This window comes from Euwallacea similis, chromosome 36 (assembly GCF_039881205.1).
Source record: "Euwallacea similis isolate ESF13 chromosome 36, ESF131.1, whole genome shotgun sequence".
NCBI classification, from domain to species: domain Eukaryota; kingdom Metazoa; phylum Arthropoda; class Insecta; order Coleoptera; family Curculionidae; genus Euwallacea; species Euwallacea similis.
The window spans coordinates 572,884-586,233 of record NC_089644.1 but is presented as its reverse complement, the minus strand read 5'-3'; the positions used below and the strand labels follow the sequence as shown (position 1 = coordinate 586,233).

Here is a 13,350-nt window from a genome sequence, read left to right as displayed (position 1 = left end):
ACTCAATCCTACGTCACATTGAATTTCCAACAAAATTCTTTTGATGCATATAGTACATCTATTACTCCATTATAATGCGAGTATATCTATCTTTAACCGATATACAGCAAATTGCGCTAAGTTTAACAAAGATAACATCCTGTCCGTTTTTTTTCTAGATAATTTATTTTGACATTTAACTGTCACTGTCAACCTTGACCTGATTTTCAGGTGTTTTTATTTATTTGGGATTTTCTCATTTTTAACGATTTTTAAATTTTGCAAAGAAATGTTATTTAAATGGCCCACTTTTTCAGCCGCATTACTTTTATTACAGGATTAATTCTCGGTGCACTACTAGCATTCTACGTGCAACGGTATGTTATTCTGGAAAAGAAATCTGGTACATCAGCACATTTAGGCCCCAATTACTCACATTACAACAAATGGTTCCAAAAACGAGGATTATCTAGGAAAGCTATCCCGTGGGACAATATGCGTTACAGCAATACGGCAATTTATAAAGAATCTGATTTCCTATATTCCCATATTAATATCCATTGCCTAATAATTGTAAAGGATACTGCAAATTTTGAAGCAATTCTTGACACTTGGGCGAAAGGATGTAACTTTATAAGTTCAATAACAATAGAACCTAGACATAAAATTATGCCGTCTATACAAGATAAGGACAAGTCTTCCTGGGTACTGTTGTGTAAATATTTGGGCAGACTTGATAGTACCAGTTTGGATTGGGTTCTTGTAGTAAAGGACACTACTTTCGTTTTATTAGAGAACCTTAGACAGTATGTCGCTCTTTTAAATGCAAGTGAGCCGCACTATTTGGGACATGCCATCAAATTTTGGGGCATTGCTTATAATAGCGGCGATCCTGGTTATGCTCTGAGCAAGGGAGTCATACTGTTACTTCAGAAACAGATTAATGAAGTGAGGTGTTCAGAAAATAGTTATAGGAATAAAGAAGACTTTTATTTGGGTAAGTTAATTAAAACCTGAAATGTCTAGATTTATCATAACCGACTTTCTGAGGCTAAGGCAATAACCAAAATACAGGGTATCAAAGTTTAAAATTATTTTTACATTTATTATTGCATACCAAAATGCAAAATTTTTTAACTACCTTTTTTACTTGTAGGTAAAGAACCAAACTAACTGAGTATTTCTTTCTACATTCGAATGTTATTAAAATAATTGTTATTTCAGGAAAATACTTAATGCAGCTAAATATTACGCCTGTTGATACTGCAGATGAATATGGTTTGTCAACATTTCATCCTTATAATTGGTACCATATGTTTTATCCCAAAGATAATTATTACGTAAACAGCGTTTTTCCTGTAAAATGCTGCAGTAAGAGTTCCATTGCATTTCAGGTTAGTTCACAGTAGGATGTTTGGCTTAGTCTTTGGTTTAGTTTTACAAATAAGTACCTACATAATATACCTCTTAAATTAAACCTTAAATTTATTTTTTAGGCAACTGAAGGAAGCCGAATGTATACTTTTGATTACTTATTCTACAAGCTCCAAATTTTCACTTCTGGTCATTATGGAAACCAACCATTTAAAAGTAGTGTACCTGATGATGAAGTAAGAGTAAATTGTATTTTTAAAAACCTAAAAGTGCCATTTACTTATAGAATTTACAGCTCTGGAAAAAGGTCCTCAGAGATCACAATATTAAATCTAATGATATCAGCAGTGACGCATATTACAGACTTTGGGAAAATCTTATCAATGACCCAAATTCATTTGCAGCAAATCTGAAAAAAGAACAGTTTTCTGATTATGATAACTGAAGTCAGGTTATTAAGTTCAAGTCTGTGACATTTCTGTGATAAATTCATTTGATCTTTATTTTTGTTTGAAGTATTTTTGTATGGTTAACCTAAGCATTAAATGATAGGGAATGGTGATATTGTAGTATATCCGAGAGTAGCTATGTCATGTATTTTCTACTTAACGATCTTTTGATCATTTATTGTTGAATAAAATATTCCGTTCTATAAAGTGTTTTTTCTAATCCCAATTGCTGGCTTGATTTAGAAAATATTTTATAGTTCTGTAAATAAGATTAAGTGATTATTCAGGCATTCCTCAGGCTTCCTTTGCGTCAAAAGTTCACCCCCATTTACTCATTTAAACAGTAATTCCTTGCCATGGTTGCTTTGCAGTTGTTATGGTTTATTACAGGTTTTAAAGTTTCCGTTGCTTTTTTAAATATCTACAATTCTTTGGATATTTGCACCGTTTCCCGCTCCAATAAGCTGCATGTCGATTATGGGACATCTGGTGAATTATTAGCTGAGCAAAACAATCAACCGGTAGGTAAAGACTTTGAACATTATCAGAATATATCCGAGAGAAAGTGCATTGTCGAGCTCATCACATGCCCTTCCTGTATTATCCATATAAAATTTCAGTAAGTAATAATATTTTTAAATAAATTTCTTTCTTCTTTACGTCTATCTATTATTTTTCAGATACTTAAATATACCTAGAACGTGCCAAAAATCCTCAGTCTACTCTCATTGTGAATGCGACTATGTCTTGTTGTATCAACCGCCCTTTGACGAGGTCTCAGCAGAAAGATTTTGTGGAAATTACGTGCACAATAATATGACAGAGTTAACTTATACATCCAAAACCAGAATTACTATTGTAAGCTTCCATTATACCCGAAATTATGGGCATGCTTTTACTTTGCAGTTTTTTGCCACAAGTGAGATCATTAGGGTTTTAATTTTAACGCATTTTAATGTAAATTTTGCAGTGAATAGGGAAGTTTTTGAAGGCGTTCCAAGAGCTAATTTTCTGAGTAATTTTAGTCAGAGTATAACTTCACCATTTTTTCCTCATTTGTATCCTGCAGACTTGACCGCGGAATATGTTGTTAACTGCCGTTCAAAGATCCCGTGTCGGATAAGCCTGTCGTTTACCGATTTTATAATTGCAGATTCGTCAATTTTGGAAGTATATTACTTGATGGTACATAATGAAACCACGTTGCTGAAAATTATAATTTGTTTTGAGTTTTTTGATTGGAATGAGCAGCGCCTATACGTAATCTCTGGCAACGTCTTCCGCCCTCCAGTCATAGTAACATCAGGCCCCACATTGTTAATACGCTTTTACGCGAACGGGGCATCTGATTTTGGATTCAAAGCATCATACTATTTCAGTTTAGAAAATTTAAGGGAGGATGTTATTAAACCTAATACAGGTTAGATCATCAATGTGACAATTTTTTAGGTCTTTAACGCTGATTTTCAGATTGTGGTGGGCAAGTCAATAATTTAGGAGGAGGAATTACGATGATGAATATGGTTGCTGAAGGTTCGATGCTTTACGACTGCATATGGATCGTAAAAATTCCTTCACATTTCTTACATAGAAAAACGCATTTATACGTGAAGATAGTCCATTTTAAGGAATTCGGTAGTCAATCAATAAAATCATGGATATTTGATTTAGGTCTGTAATTAATATTGCAATTATAGGCGATTCTACTGAGCTCTCAATACGAAATGGCTCGACATCTTTAGATGCAATAGTAGAAATCTTAAAATACCCCCCTTTCAATCAATTCAACAATTTGAGGCAAAAGGAACATGTGGTACCCATAAATCAAGGTTTCTACATAAGCCTTCGAGGATCGTTTAACCCTCAATCCCAAATGGCCATCGTGTACGCTGCTTTTAGCTACAAAGGTCTGTGCAAACCGACAAAAACAGCACTAATTTAATTATTTATTAATACAGAATGTTTCTCGGGACTCGATTTCTTATGCAACAATCGGAGATGCATTTCTACCCTTTTAAAATGCGATGGTTTCGACCATTGCGGCGATTTTAGTGACGAATCATCAGAATGCCTGCATGGTTTGTTTGTTTTAGTAAAACGCGATTCACTGCGTATAATAATTTTGCAATTTTAGATCCGAAGAATCACAGAAAATATTCAGAAATTCCTAATTTCTTATTTCCGAAAGTGGAGCCTTATGCGGACTTGACGATGATATCCGTAGTTTTCTTATTATGCACTTTCGGTAATTGGAAATTAGTGCTATAATTGTTGATATTTTTAATAGTGGTTACTCAGGCTTCATTGGTGTAATCTTCGCCTTGGCGCTCTTGCTCTATAGAGTGAATTTACGGACTCGAAATCAACGTCGAATTCAAGAGCATATCAATACTATTCATGCTATTTTGGGTGAGTTAATTCTTGTCCATAGAAATTGCCGATTGACTTCGAGTTTGCAGACTTAAGCGGCACAGAAGGTGCTAACAATCTTGACGAAGAAATAATAATTCCAGACGAACCTCCGGACTATGAACCTCCTCCGGAATATTCGGACGTTTTCAGATATATCCGAAGAATGGCTTGTGGTAGTAAGCAAAAAACAGAAAAGTAATGTTCCGATTTTGACTATATATCTAGTTGAATATCTAGAAAAAATCATTTCGTTTCAAAGGTCCACAGTTAATAATTCAAGCTTGAAAGTTAATAAAGGGGAGGTTAAACCACGCTCTTCCAGCGGCAGTGCTACTTCGTCTCGTAGAGCAAGTGTCACTCGCAGTCCTCAGACATTACTTTTAACAGTTCCCGATTCTCCTCCTCCAGCCTATGAGAATGTTTTGAACAATCAAAATGTTGGCGACAGTATGGCTAGGGGAGTTAACAATGTGGAAGAGGCCAGTTCTTCGAGTACTGTTTGCATTGAGATCGGTACGTTAAGATAAACTGACATGTTAAGGTAATGTGGGGGTCATAACGGAACAACATATTCATTAGCTAACTTAGAATCCATATCCTTTCTCTTAAAATGTTAAATTCGATGTCATTTGAATTAATATGATGGCGACGCTTGGATGCTGTTCGAGTACTGTTCTTCCCGGTATTCTCCTCTGCTTGCACCACCAGGTGCCTGCAATGGAACGCGGTACGTATCTGTTGATGATTAACCGTTACACGGAAGCATGGATAATTAGCTGGTAGCTGTTATTACAGTCAAACAAACCAGATAGGCCCACCTGCACCGTAGACATCAATAATTTAACTTTGTGTAACCTGTAGATTGTTAGATTCTTGGTTTACAAATGCAAGTAACAATTGCAGCAAATGCCTTGCTGTACTGATAGGGGTCACAAACTGAAAGAATCGTTAAGAAGTACTAAAACTTGTTTGTAGTAAAATCAAGTAATTATTCTTGCCAGAATGGTGGAGTAAATAATAAAAGAAATATATTTTTTCAGTTTAAAAAATAATTTTTGATTGATTGATATACGGAATTAATACACTCAATGTCAATGTTGCTCTTTATTTAACTTTAGATCATGAAGATAGATGAAGACATTTTCCTTTTTGCGAGTTTAAAATTGAATATTTTGCAATGGAAAATATGTTTGAACCTCCAAAATTTGACTTTTTTTCAGTAATCAATTAATATATTTATACAGTTTTGAGGTCTTCTATTCTATAGTGTCTATATCTATCGTCAAAATAAACTATAGAATCGAAAAAGTAGAGTATCACTGTAATGATTGCACAATGGAACTATGCTGATACGGATATTAGGTTCTTTAGTTCTTCATCAGATCTCTACCGGCATTGGTGAATCCCACTACTTCGCCAGAAAAGTTAACACATATGCGCACGTAGAAAAAATATTGTGCCTAACACGTGCGGAAATGTCTTTTACCGCATTTGCAGCGTGTGGTAACTCTACTTCTTGCATATATTCATAACTAATCTTAAATTCTTTTATTTTTTTCTTATTATTTAAGGAAATTCTGAGCTCAAGACGTACAAGAGTAATCTGGGAATCGTGAGGCGAGAAACGTTAGATTCAATAAACGTGCCATTCCATGATATAAGTGCTTTGCTACAAAAGAATTTCAACAAGTACAAATCAACCCTACTTCTAGGGCACCGATCGAGGGCTAATAGCACTTCGGACGAGCATTTATCAAAAAGTGTTTCGGATCCGGAGTTAATGTACGAACTCTCAGAAAATGTATCTTCCCTGACAAGAAGAAGTTTGTCAAGCAGTGATCTGTATCGTAATTTAGCATAGATAATGAGCTAATGTTGGATGGGATTGTGAATAATAATAACACAATATAATAAATAATAGTTGTATTGATTTTTTAGTTTCTACATGTTTTTCTTCAATAAAAAATTTAATATCTACATTTTCAGACAATTACATTAAGTATAATTAATATTTACAAAAGTCGTATTCCCTAAATTTAAAAGCATTAATAGCAACAGTAGCATTGATTTTTGATAATGTAACCAAAAGTAATAAACGTACGCCTATGCCCTAAATTCACAATAACGTAGTAGGTGGGTATACTTGAAGCCTTTAATCTTCTATTAGATTATGCGGATAAAATGATCAAACATAAGTATTACTTTTGATTTGACTTTATCAAAGTTAAATACCACTCAAAATCTCACAAAAATATAACTCGAATTACACATTTCTTTTTAGGCCTTACCAAAAATAAGTATTATTTCGTTGGCAAAACATAAAACTGTTCATGAAGAGGGAACGATTTCACTTAAAACACTAAAAGACTCTGTTGTCCACACATTCGAACCTATTAGCCAATAAATTTACTCATAAGGCAGTTTTTGGTATAAGGTGCCATTTGCAAAACACATTTGTGTGTCCAAATGATTCCTTAGAAACATAGACCTTCTTGTGTGGTTACTTACAAGTAGAACAATTATTTAGCCTTTGTAGAGCAGGGAACTTAACGTAAACGGTAATAAGTGTAGATTTAGGTAATTGCGAAGATTCTTATCCTCTCCTTTACCTTCGATACGCTTTTCCTCTCATTTTTTCACGCGGAAAAGTATAATCCTGAAGGATCGGGATCGGTGAAATATGAACGTTTTTTTAACTTTGGTCGCCAATCCACAAGTTAGTTAATTTAAGCCGAAGATCCGTAGTTAAGATTATAAGGAAACGTAAATATGCTTATCGCCTGCACTTAACCCAAGGAGCTTTTATGTAGTTAATAATGAACATCATTAAATTTGTTGTGTTCCCATATTCAAACGTTGCTAAAAGTTCAAAATTAATGAATTTATGCCCATAATACATTACGCAAAAAATACTCCGAACTCAACGTAGAACATGGAATGACATTAAAAAGTTGATTATTTAATTTAAAAAAATGGACTTGATCCACGTATATTTATTTTGATCCGTCCCGTATAATTGAAACTATCAGCAAAATTGGTCTGTCTACAATTACAAATCTTTTGAATGGAATTTTTTTCGCGACCCATCCATTTGTTTACGATCTAATAGTGGTGTGCGACTTCGTTGATTTATCCTATATGGAGAAAATTAATATTAGACAGTTGGGGGCTGCCACACTTTTTGGATACGTCCTGCATATTCAAACGTTTTTTTATTTCATATTGAACATTTTAGTACTGATACCGAAATTAGCCTTTCCCACCTAAATCTATCATAAGTTTCGAAGATTCTTAGTGGAACGACTTGAACCAAAAACTACACTTATTAGGGAGTTTCCCGCGTTTAGTGTTTTAAGCTGGACATACATCTCAAAACTCTCAATTGTTCCAGAGCTCATTCACAATTCCCGTGTCTTAATTTAAATTACGTTCAGTCTCAAGGGAAAATCAAAATATATTATTTATTTGAGTATTTTCGCTAACAATTATTATGGAAGCTTCGCAGCAGAACGTCCAATTCTGTCGTACGTATTTTTGGTTTCTCGAACTTGCCAGTAAAATCTAAATCAAGCACGCTTTGCACACCAGACACACACGCGAAGACTTTGATGCTAAACGTAATAATAATAATAATAATAATAATAATAATAATAATAATAATATTAATAATAATAATAATAATAATAAAAAAGAAATGTGTATCTACCTATAACAATTACTATAAACTTATTTGAGCTATGTAGGACTAAAAAGGTAAAATTATCATAATTTAAACTAAGAGCGAATACATGGCACTTTTATGAAAAGAAAATTAATCATGAACGTTGCTTCTTTTATGTTTTGTGATGTAAATTTTACTGTCAGGGCGCCAAGTCAACAAACAGCTTAAGCACAATCAAACTTTCCAACACATCTATTCTCATCTTAAGCCGTTTGCCCAACGTATCTTCATTTCTACGTCATATCGGAGCTCCGATCACAGATCAACTATGGTCACATGACTAGCGCAATGTCCAGCATCGAAACGCAGTCTTAAAAGTTAAATGTCCGTTATAATACCCCGTTCTCTCCGTTAGTATAGTATCACATGTCCAATATAATAAGTGTATTTTAGCTTCCGCTTTATCACGACTTATTTGGCCGAGTTTCTAGTCTTCCGTCAAGTAATCATCTCTCTCTCTCTTATTGAATTAATCAGGCAGTCGACGCTCTGCATTTGTTCACAGGGTTGAAATGTAAAATTGGTCAGATGAAAATCAATCCATCTGGAAGTAGTTTTTGGCCGGTCACTAACTGGTCGAATGCATGGGCACTTGTGTCTGCGCAATGGAATTAACGGCTGGCAATGGTGGTATCTTTATTAAAGAAAAAGGTTTTCTTAGATTTATAAACACATTGAAATGCAATAACGCAACTTACCACTGTAGATTCCGCCGGAGGTACAGAGGGAAGCGCATCTGATACTTGGGCATTGCAGTTGTGTTTGTGCACTGGGCTACTGTGGCTTGACGAATGTTTAATGGATTCTTCTATTAATGTCGCTATTTTATCACGATCGACCTAAACACATAACATTTGGTAACAAATCGTTGGCTACCGGGAAAACTGAGAAACTTACCTCGTTGACGAAGCCATAATGGACTAATTCTTGTGCTAGCACTTTGGGACTATCACCTGGAGATACACAGCTAGTTAGTTGCCTATTCATTTTATCGTCCATACGCAACACAAGGGTCAACTGTAATACAAAAATTATTTGATTATTAATATAGAAATACATATAACATTGGTGAAATTATCAAAACTGGAAAGGAGAGAATGTGCGTTGAATTTATTACATTGATTTATGAATACAAAATCGTTTGCAGTGTGAATTCTAGAGTATTAATTTTTCGAAGAACTTTCCCATTATTTGGGAAAACCAGATGTGAGTTTCTTATAAAATTATCTAAAACATTGGCCGTTTAATTATCTATGAATCTCTTCCTCTTTTTAAAACGATTCTTGTATTATTAATTTGGACCACATTGTATATAAAAAACCTAAAAACACGCCATTGCTCTGCATGTCATTAAAGTTGTTATTCTACGATCTTTCGGATGTGTATGCTCATGGTTGCCCCGTTTCAAGTATCAGAAAAGGTAATCTCTCAAGGCTCAAAGTCGAAACGCCGCAAACTCACTGTAGAAAACGCATATCGTTATTTATCGTTATAGCAAATATTTTCTAACGAAGCAGACGAGATGCACCGTCTTCTCTTGGCGAGCCTTGCTTTGCTACATTTCATGCGGGATTAATTCATGACATTAAAACACAATAAAAACATCTCGGTTGATTTTACTAATCTCCATTAAGCCATCGTTTATTATAATCCAATAGATGACTAATATAAATTCAAATATTGACACAGTTAATTTAATTAAATGTATTTTCCGGTAAGTAATATGCCAGATATTACCGAGAGGTAAATTAATATGTCTCAAACCGCTTGCTTCGCAAACATGTCTTCTGTTGCTCTATCTCATTTGGTATATATGGTAAAGTTCATGAAAATCCATATTAGTTTTTGATAGTAAAATTAAATCAAACTATTTAAGTTTCTACTGCTCAATTCATTTGAACGTTGTGGGGATAATAAGCGGTCAATCCTTTGTCATTTATCATCCGATTTACAAATCCCCGCCTCATTTATCTTGGCTCTGTAGCCTCGTGGGAGATAATGAGGATGTTTCATCAATTAGAGGTGGCCAGATCTTCCACTAACGAAAATATCCATTTTACAAAATTTTCAGGAGCTTACTAGCGAAGCAACTGAGGGTCTTGATCAAATACCTTTCAGACTTTTCAAAGCCGGCATTAGCTCTTCTGATTCACGCTCTGTGAGGATTTATGATCATCGGCTTTATATCTGCCAAATTTAGAGGACACTACACTAAAGTGTAATTGAAGAATTGATTGAAGGTCTCTGTAGAGTTACCTGTAACATAAGCCGTAAGACGTACGATGTAATATATGCGTTCGAAACATATTTCAATCGGTATGACGGACGTGAACGAACTCAACGTAAGCCAATATAAAAAATGGCTAACAATTTCTTATGCTGTACGTTTTATTTCTTGCGGATGAGCCGAGCATGAAACGACGGATGACCTGTATCGATTTGGCGTTCATGTAAGCGAGAGACTGCAGATGTAATTTTTTCCTTGTTGAAGAAGTGATGGGTGCGAACCTCCACTAATCTGTTCAGTTGAACGTCTTGTTCGAAAGTTGAGCCTGAGCATAATCTTGTGTTCCTTTTATTTATCAATTATATATTTGTAATTTTTTTGGATTAAAACAAACGACCTTGTAGTCTTTTTCGACGAATCATATTAAAGGACTTGAGTCGTCTCTTGAGATCCCTCAAGACATTGACACGTCTTCTGACGTTAAGTTGCGTCTTTTGAGATCCCTAAAGATGTTGACGTTAAGTTGTGTTTCTTGAGATCCCTCAGGAGTCGCCTTCGCTTGAAACATATTATGTTAAGAATAATTTTGATAAAACTGGTGAGGCTTTTTTGTAGTTTCAGCACTGACATTTTAAGAGTTTTAGCAAGGTGTAAAGGTTCTTTGAAGTATCTTTAAAACTGAATTTTATTTCTATTCTCAATGATAATAAGATCATCAAATAATTAAAGACACGTCTTAGTTGTATTCGACGCATGACACCAACTTATTAAGCAATGTGATAAATCAAAATCAACTGGTGTTTAATATTATGGGATTTCGATAACACCCCCATGTCAATCTAGGAAATTATCACTCTCATTTCACCTTCACCCCAAAATATATTGATGACTGCCACTGATAACACAACTTTTTATCCCGTTAGTTCGCAAACGAAATTTATCACAAAGCCTTGTTAGGTATTAACATATTATGTGAGTTTTATACATGATCGAATGCGAACATGATTTTGTGGTGATAAATTCGTCTTTGTTCATAAAATGCTCATGTATCAACGTGGGGTAATTTATCAGTACGATTTGATGCTTAGATTCAATTAAACGATGACAAATTTAAAAATCTTTTATGTTTTTGGTTAATTTATCAGTGATAGATTATCAGAGATCTGGAGCAATTTTTATTATGTTTAAAGTTCAAATTTATTCTTAAAATTTACGGTCATGTTGACGTGTAAGAGATTAAGAAAGTTTTCTGTGGGAAAACAAATTACTTAGAATAGAATAAAATATGAAGGTTCCTGGCCCGCAGAATTTTACCCCTCTTGCAGTCCGATTTCAACATCTTAATTGATTAGATAATTTGAGAATTGTGGCATTTAATTAAATTATTAATAATTCATTTAAATTATGAATTAATACGGATTTAAAATTAAATGTTCATTATGACTTATTACTTAGAACACTTCTATTCCAGAAGCTACACCTTAAGTAAACTTACTTGTAAATCACAGCTCTCTTCTTTGGGCTTAACATCACACATCATATTAATAATTTTCCTAGTTTCTACATCAGTCGGTTCCGGGGTGACGGATTTGACAGATTCCGCCATTTCCGGGGATATCGCCCTAGAGCGGGCCGGTGGGGGCTGTTTGGCACCGAAGGCCGTCAACGGGTAGATGCCATTTCTGCAAAAAAACAACCACAACCATTGAAATAAGGTAGTTCAATATGTTCATGCAGTCTTTGGTTTAACAAACTTTACTCGAGCTTTAAGGTTTACTTATTACCTGTGAATCAGACTTGTACAAATAGTGTTATTGATAAGGCTGTTACTCCGAAACAACAGGTTTTTTTCTTGACTTTGAATGATGTGACCACCTACATTTTTGGCTATGGCTTAAAATTTGATGTCAAGTGAGTTCTCAACTAATTTAAAATTTTGCTCGGATTTTATTTTTATTATGAGTAAACAACATCTACTGGCTCTTTTTGTAATTTGCCTCTCAACGACTCAACAATAACTTTTAACAAACTGGCACCATAAGCCACTAGGCGGTATTCCATAAAAGTTAAAATAATAATGGGCCAAATAATATCATAAAAAATATATGTCAAGAGATTCGAAGTGTTATTTTATTATATGCTGTATGTTAATATCGATATGCGCACCTTTTTTCTTATTTCTGGTTAGTTCGTCTTTAAAATGTGAGTGTACCTCGTAAGTGTATTGCTTGTTGCTGCAAGCGAAATTAATGTGAGCAAACAAAGCAAGACATTTATGATATTTTTGCAAAAGAAAGAGACAGAAAAGACGATAATTTTTGACAGCTGTTATTTGAATGTTACCAGGGATGCATTGAAAGTTGAAAAAAGTGCTATAAGCAGGTTTAGTAGTGCGGAAAATGATATTCTTGCTATATTTATCAGCTTCTACAGACATTTCTCTACCACCAGCTCCTGTAGTTTGAAACACATGTACTGTAGAATATTCTTCAATTCTGGGAAATTCAGCCTAAATTCTGCAAATTCAGAAATTCTCAGGAAATTAGAGAATTTTTTATGTTTGAAAAAACAAAGTAAAAAAATGAAAATGCCAAGAAACTTTGCGAAATTCAGAGACAGTTGTGTAATTTCATTGATTCTGACGATTTCATAGAAAATTACCAATTTTTCACACAACGGTAATTTTCGATTTTTTAAAATGAAAATTAAATATAGGCTTCCTCAGAAAAAAGAAAAAGAATAGAGATAAGGAACTGTTTTACTGACCTGAAGTTAATATTATTTTTAGTCTGCATTTACCGAGTGTTAATGTTGGATAAGACTTATTATCACCTTTGAATATTTGCCAATTTCGGCTCAATACTTCATCAATTATTACACGTAATTTCCTCTATTATGGGCCTGCCGAAAGACCACTTTAATTTAAGTTTATTTATCTACCGGACGAGGCGGGCTATTTACGGAAAAGTGGAATGTGCTGATGAAAATTATACGTCCCGTGACTTGATATTGTGCTTGGTAAAATAAAGAATTACGCACAGGTTTAAAAAGTCAATGAAAAGACAAATGAAAAAATATTCTAGACAAACATTAAGTAATTTAGACAACGGACTTGCAGGATCAGCTTATTGCGTACAATTCCAGGAAGGAAAACACATTAACCGATTCTTAAATAAGGAATTTTGTTA

At 34.2% G+C, this 13,350-nt stretch overlaps 3 protein-coding genes across 6 annotated transcripts in view; 2 read left to right on the top strand and 1 right to left on the bottom strand.

Moving 5' to 3' along the window:
• Positions 1-240: 240 nt before the first annotated feature.
• LOC136418645 (glycoprotein-N-acetylgalactosamine 3-beta-galactosyltransferase 1-like) lies at positions 241-1,930 on the top strand. Of its 2 annotated transcripts, none has more exons than XM_066404758.1 (4): positions 241-976; positions 1,204-1,373; positions 1,476-1,589; positions 1,640-1,930. In XM_066404758.1, the coding sequence occupies exons 1-4, from the start codon at positions 280-282 to the stop codon at positions 1,796-1,798; spliced, it is 1,140 nt and encodes a 379-aa protein (XP_066260855.1). In that variant the 5' UTR covers positions 241-279; the 3' UTR covers positions 1,799-1,930. The 2 variants fall into 2 exon arrangements, with proteins under 2 accessions (XP_066260855.1, XP_066260856.1); XM_066404759.1 differs by having other exon boundaries at positions 1,649-1,929.
• A 66-nt stretch (positions 1,931-1,996) lies between these two features.
• On the top strand, positions 1,997-6,093 carry Culd (CUB and LDLa domain). Of its 2 annotated transcripts, XM_066404754.1 has the most exons (12): positions 1,997-2,421; positions 2,483-2,721; positions 2,773-2,972; positions 3,033-3,222; positions 3,273-3,437; positions 3,500-3,709; positions 3,761-3,880; positions 3,937-4,047; positions 4,101-4,211; positions 4,262-4,409; positions 4,474-4,727; positions 5,786-6,093. In XM_066404754.1, exons 1-12 carry the CDS (start codon positions 2,159-2,161, stop codon positions 6,073-6,075), a joined length of 2,301 nt encoding a protein of 766 aa, XP_066260851.1. In that variant the 5' UTR covers positions 1,997-2,158; the 3' UTR covers positions 6,076-6,093. The 2 variants fall into 2 exon arrangements, with proteins under 2 accessions (XP_066260851.1, XP_066260850.1); XM_066404753.1 differs by having other exon boundaries at positions 2,773-3,222.
• Positions 6,094-6,122: 29 nt separating this feature from the next.
• Positions 6,123-13,350, bottom strand: part of Madm (MLF1-adaptor molecule) — a 68,720-nt gene continuing 61,492 nt past the window's right edge. For both annotated transcript variants that reach the window (XM_066404756.1, XM_066404757.1), the window contains exons 8-11: positions 11,658-11,844; positions 8,833-8,952; positions 8,634-8,774; positions 6,123-8,569 (exon numbers count right to left, since the gene is read on the bottom strand). In XM_066404756.1, coding sequence (XP_066260853.1) covers positions 8,504-8,569; positions 8,634-8,774; positions 8,833-8,952; positions 11,658-11,844 — 514 coding nt within the window. In that variant the 3' untranslated portion in view covers positions 6,123-8,503. The remainder of the gene's footprint in view (positions 8,570-8,633; positions 8,775-8,832; positions 8,953-11,657; positions 11,845-13,350) is intronic.

Bases quoted from the DNA above. Each gene is read 5' to 3' on its own strand.
- LOC136418645 (XM_066404758.1), top strand. From the start codon at position 280: ATGGCCCACTTTTTCAGCCGCATTACTTTTATTACAGGATTAATTCTC. The intron at 1,374-1,475 runs GTTAGTTCACAG...TTTATTTTTTAG, and splicing joins AGAGTTCCATTGCATTTCAG to GCAACTGAAGGAAGCCGAAT. The intron at 1,590-1,639 runs GTAAGAGTAAAT...ATTTACTTATAG, and splicing joins GTAGTGTACCTGATGATGAA to AATTTACAGCTCTGGAAAAA.
- Culd (XM_066404753.1), top strand. From the start codon at position 2,159: ATGGTTGCTTTGCAGTTGTTATGGTTTATTACAGGTTTTAAAGTTTCC. The intron at 3,881-3,936 runs GTTTGTTTGTTT...TTGCAATTTTAG, and splicing joins ATCATCAGAATGCCTGCATG to ATCCGAAGAATCACAGAAAA. The intron at 4,048-4,100 runs GTAATTGGAAAT...GTGGTTACTCAG, and splicing joins TTTCTTATTATGCACTTTCG to GCTTCATTGGTGTAATCTTC.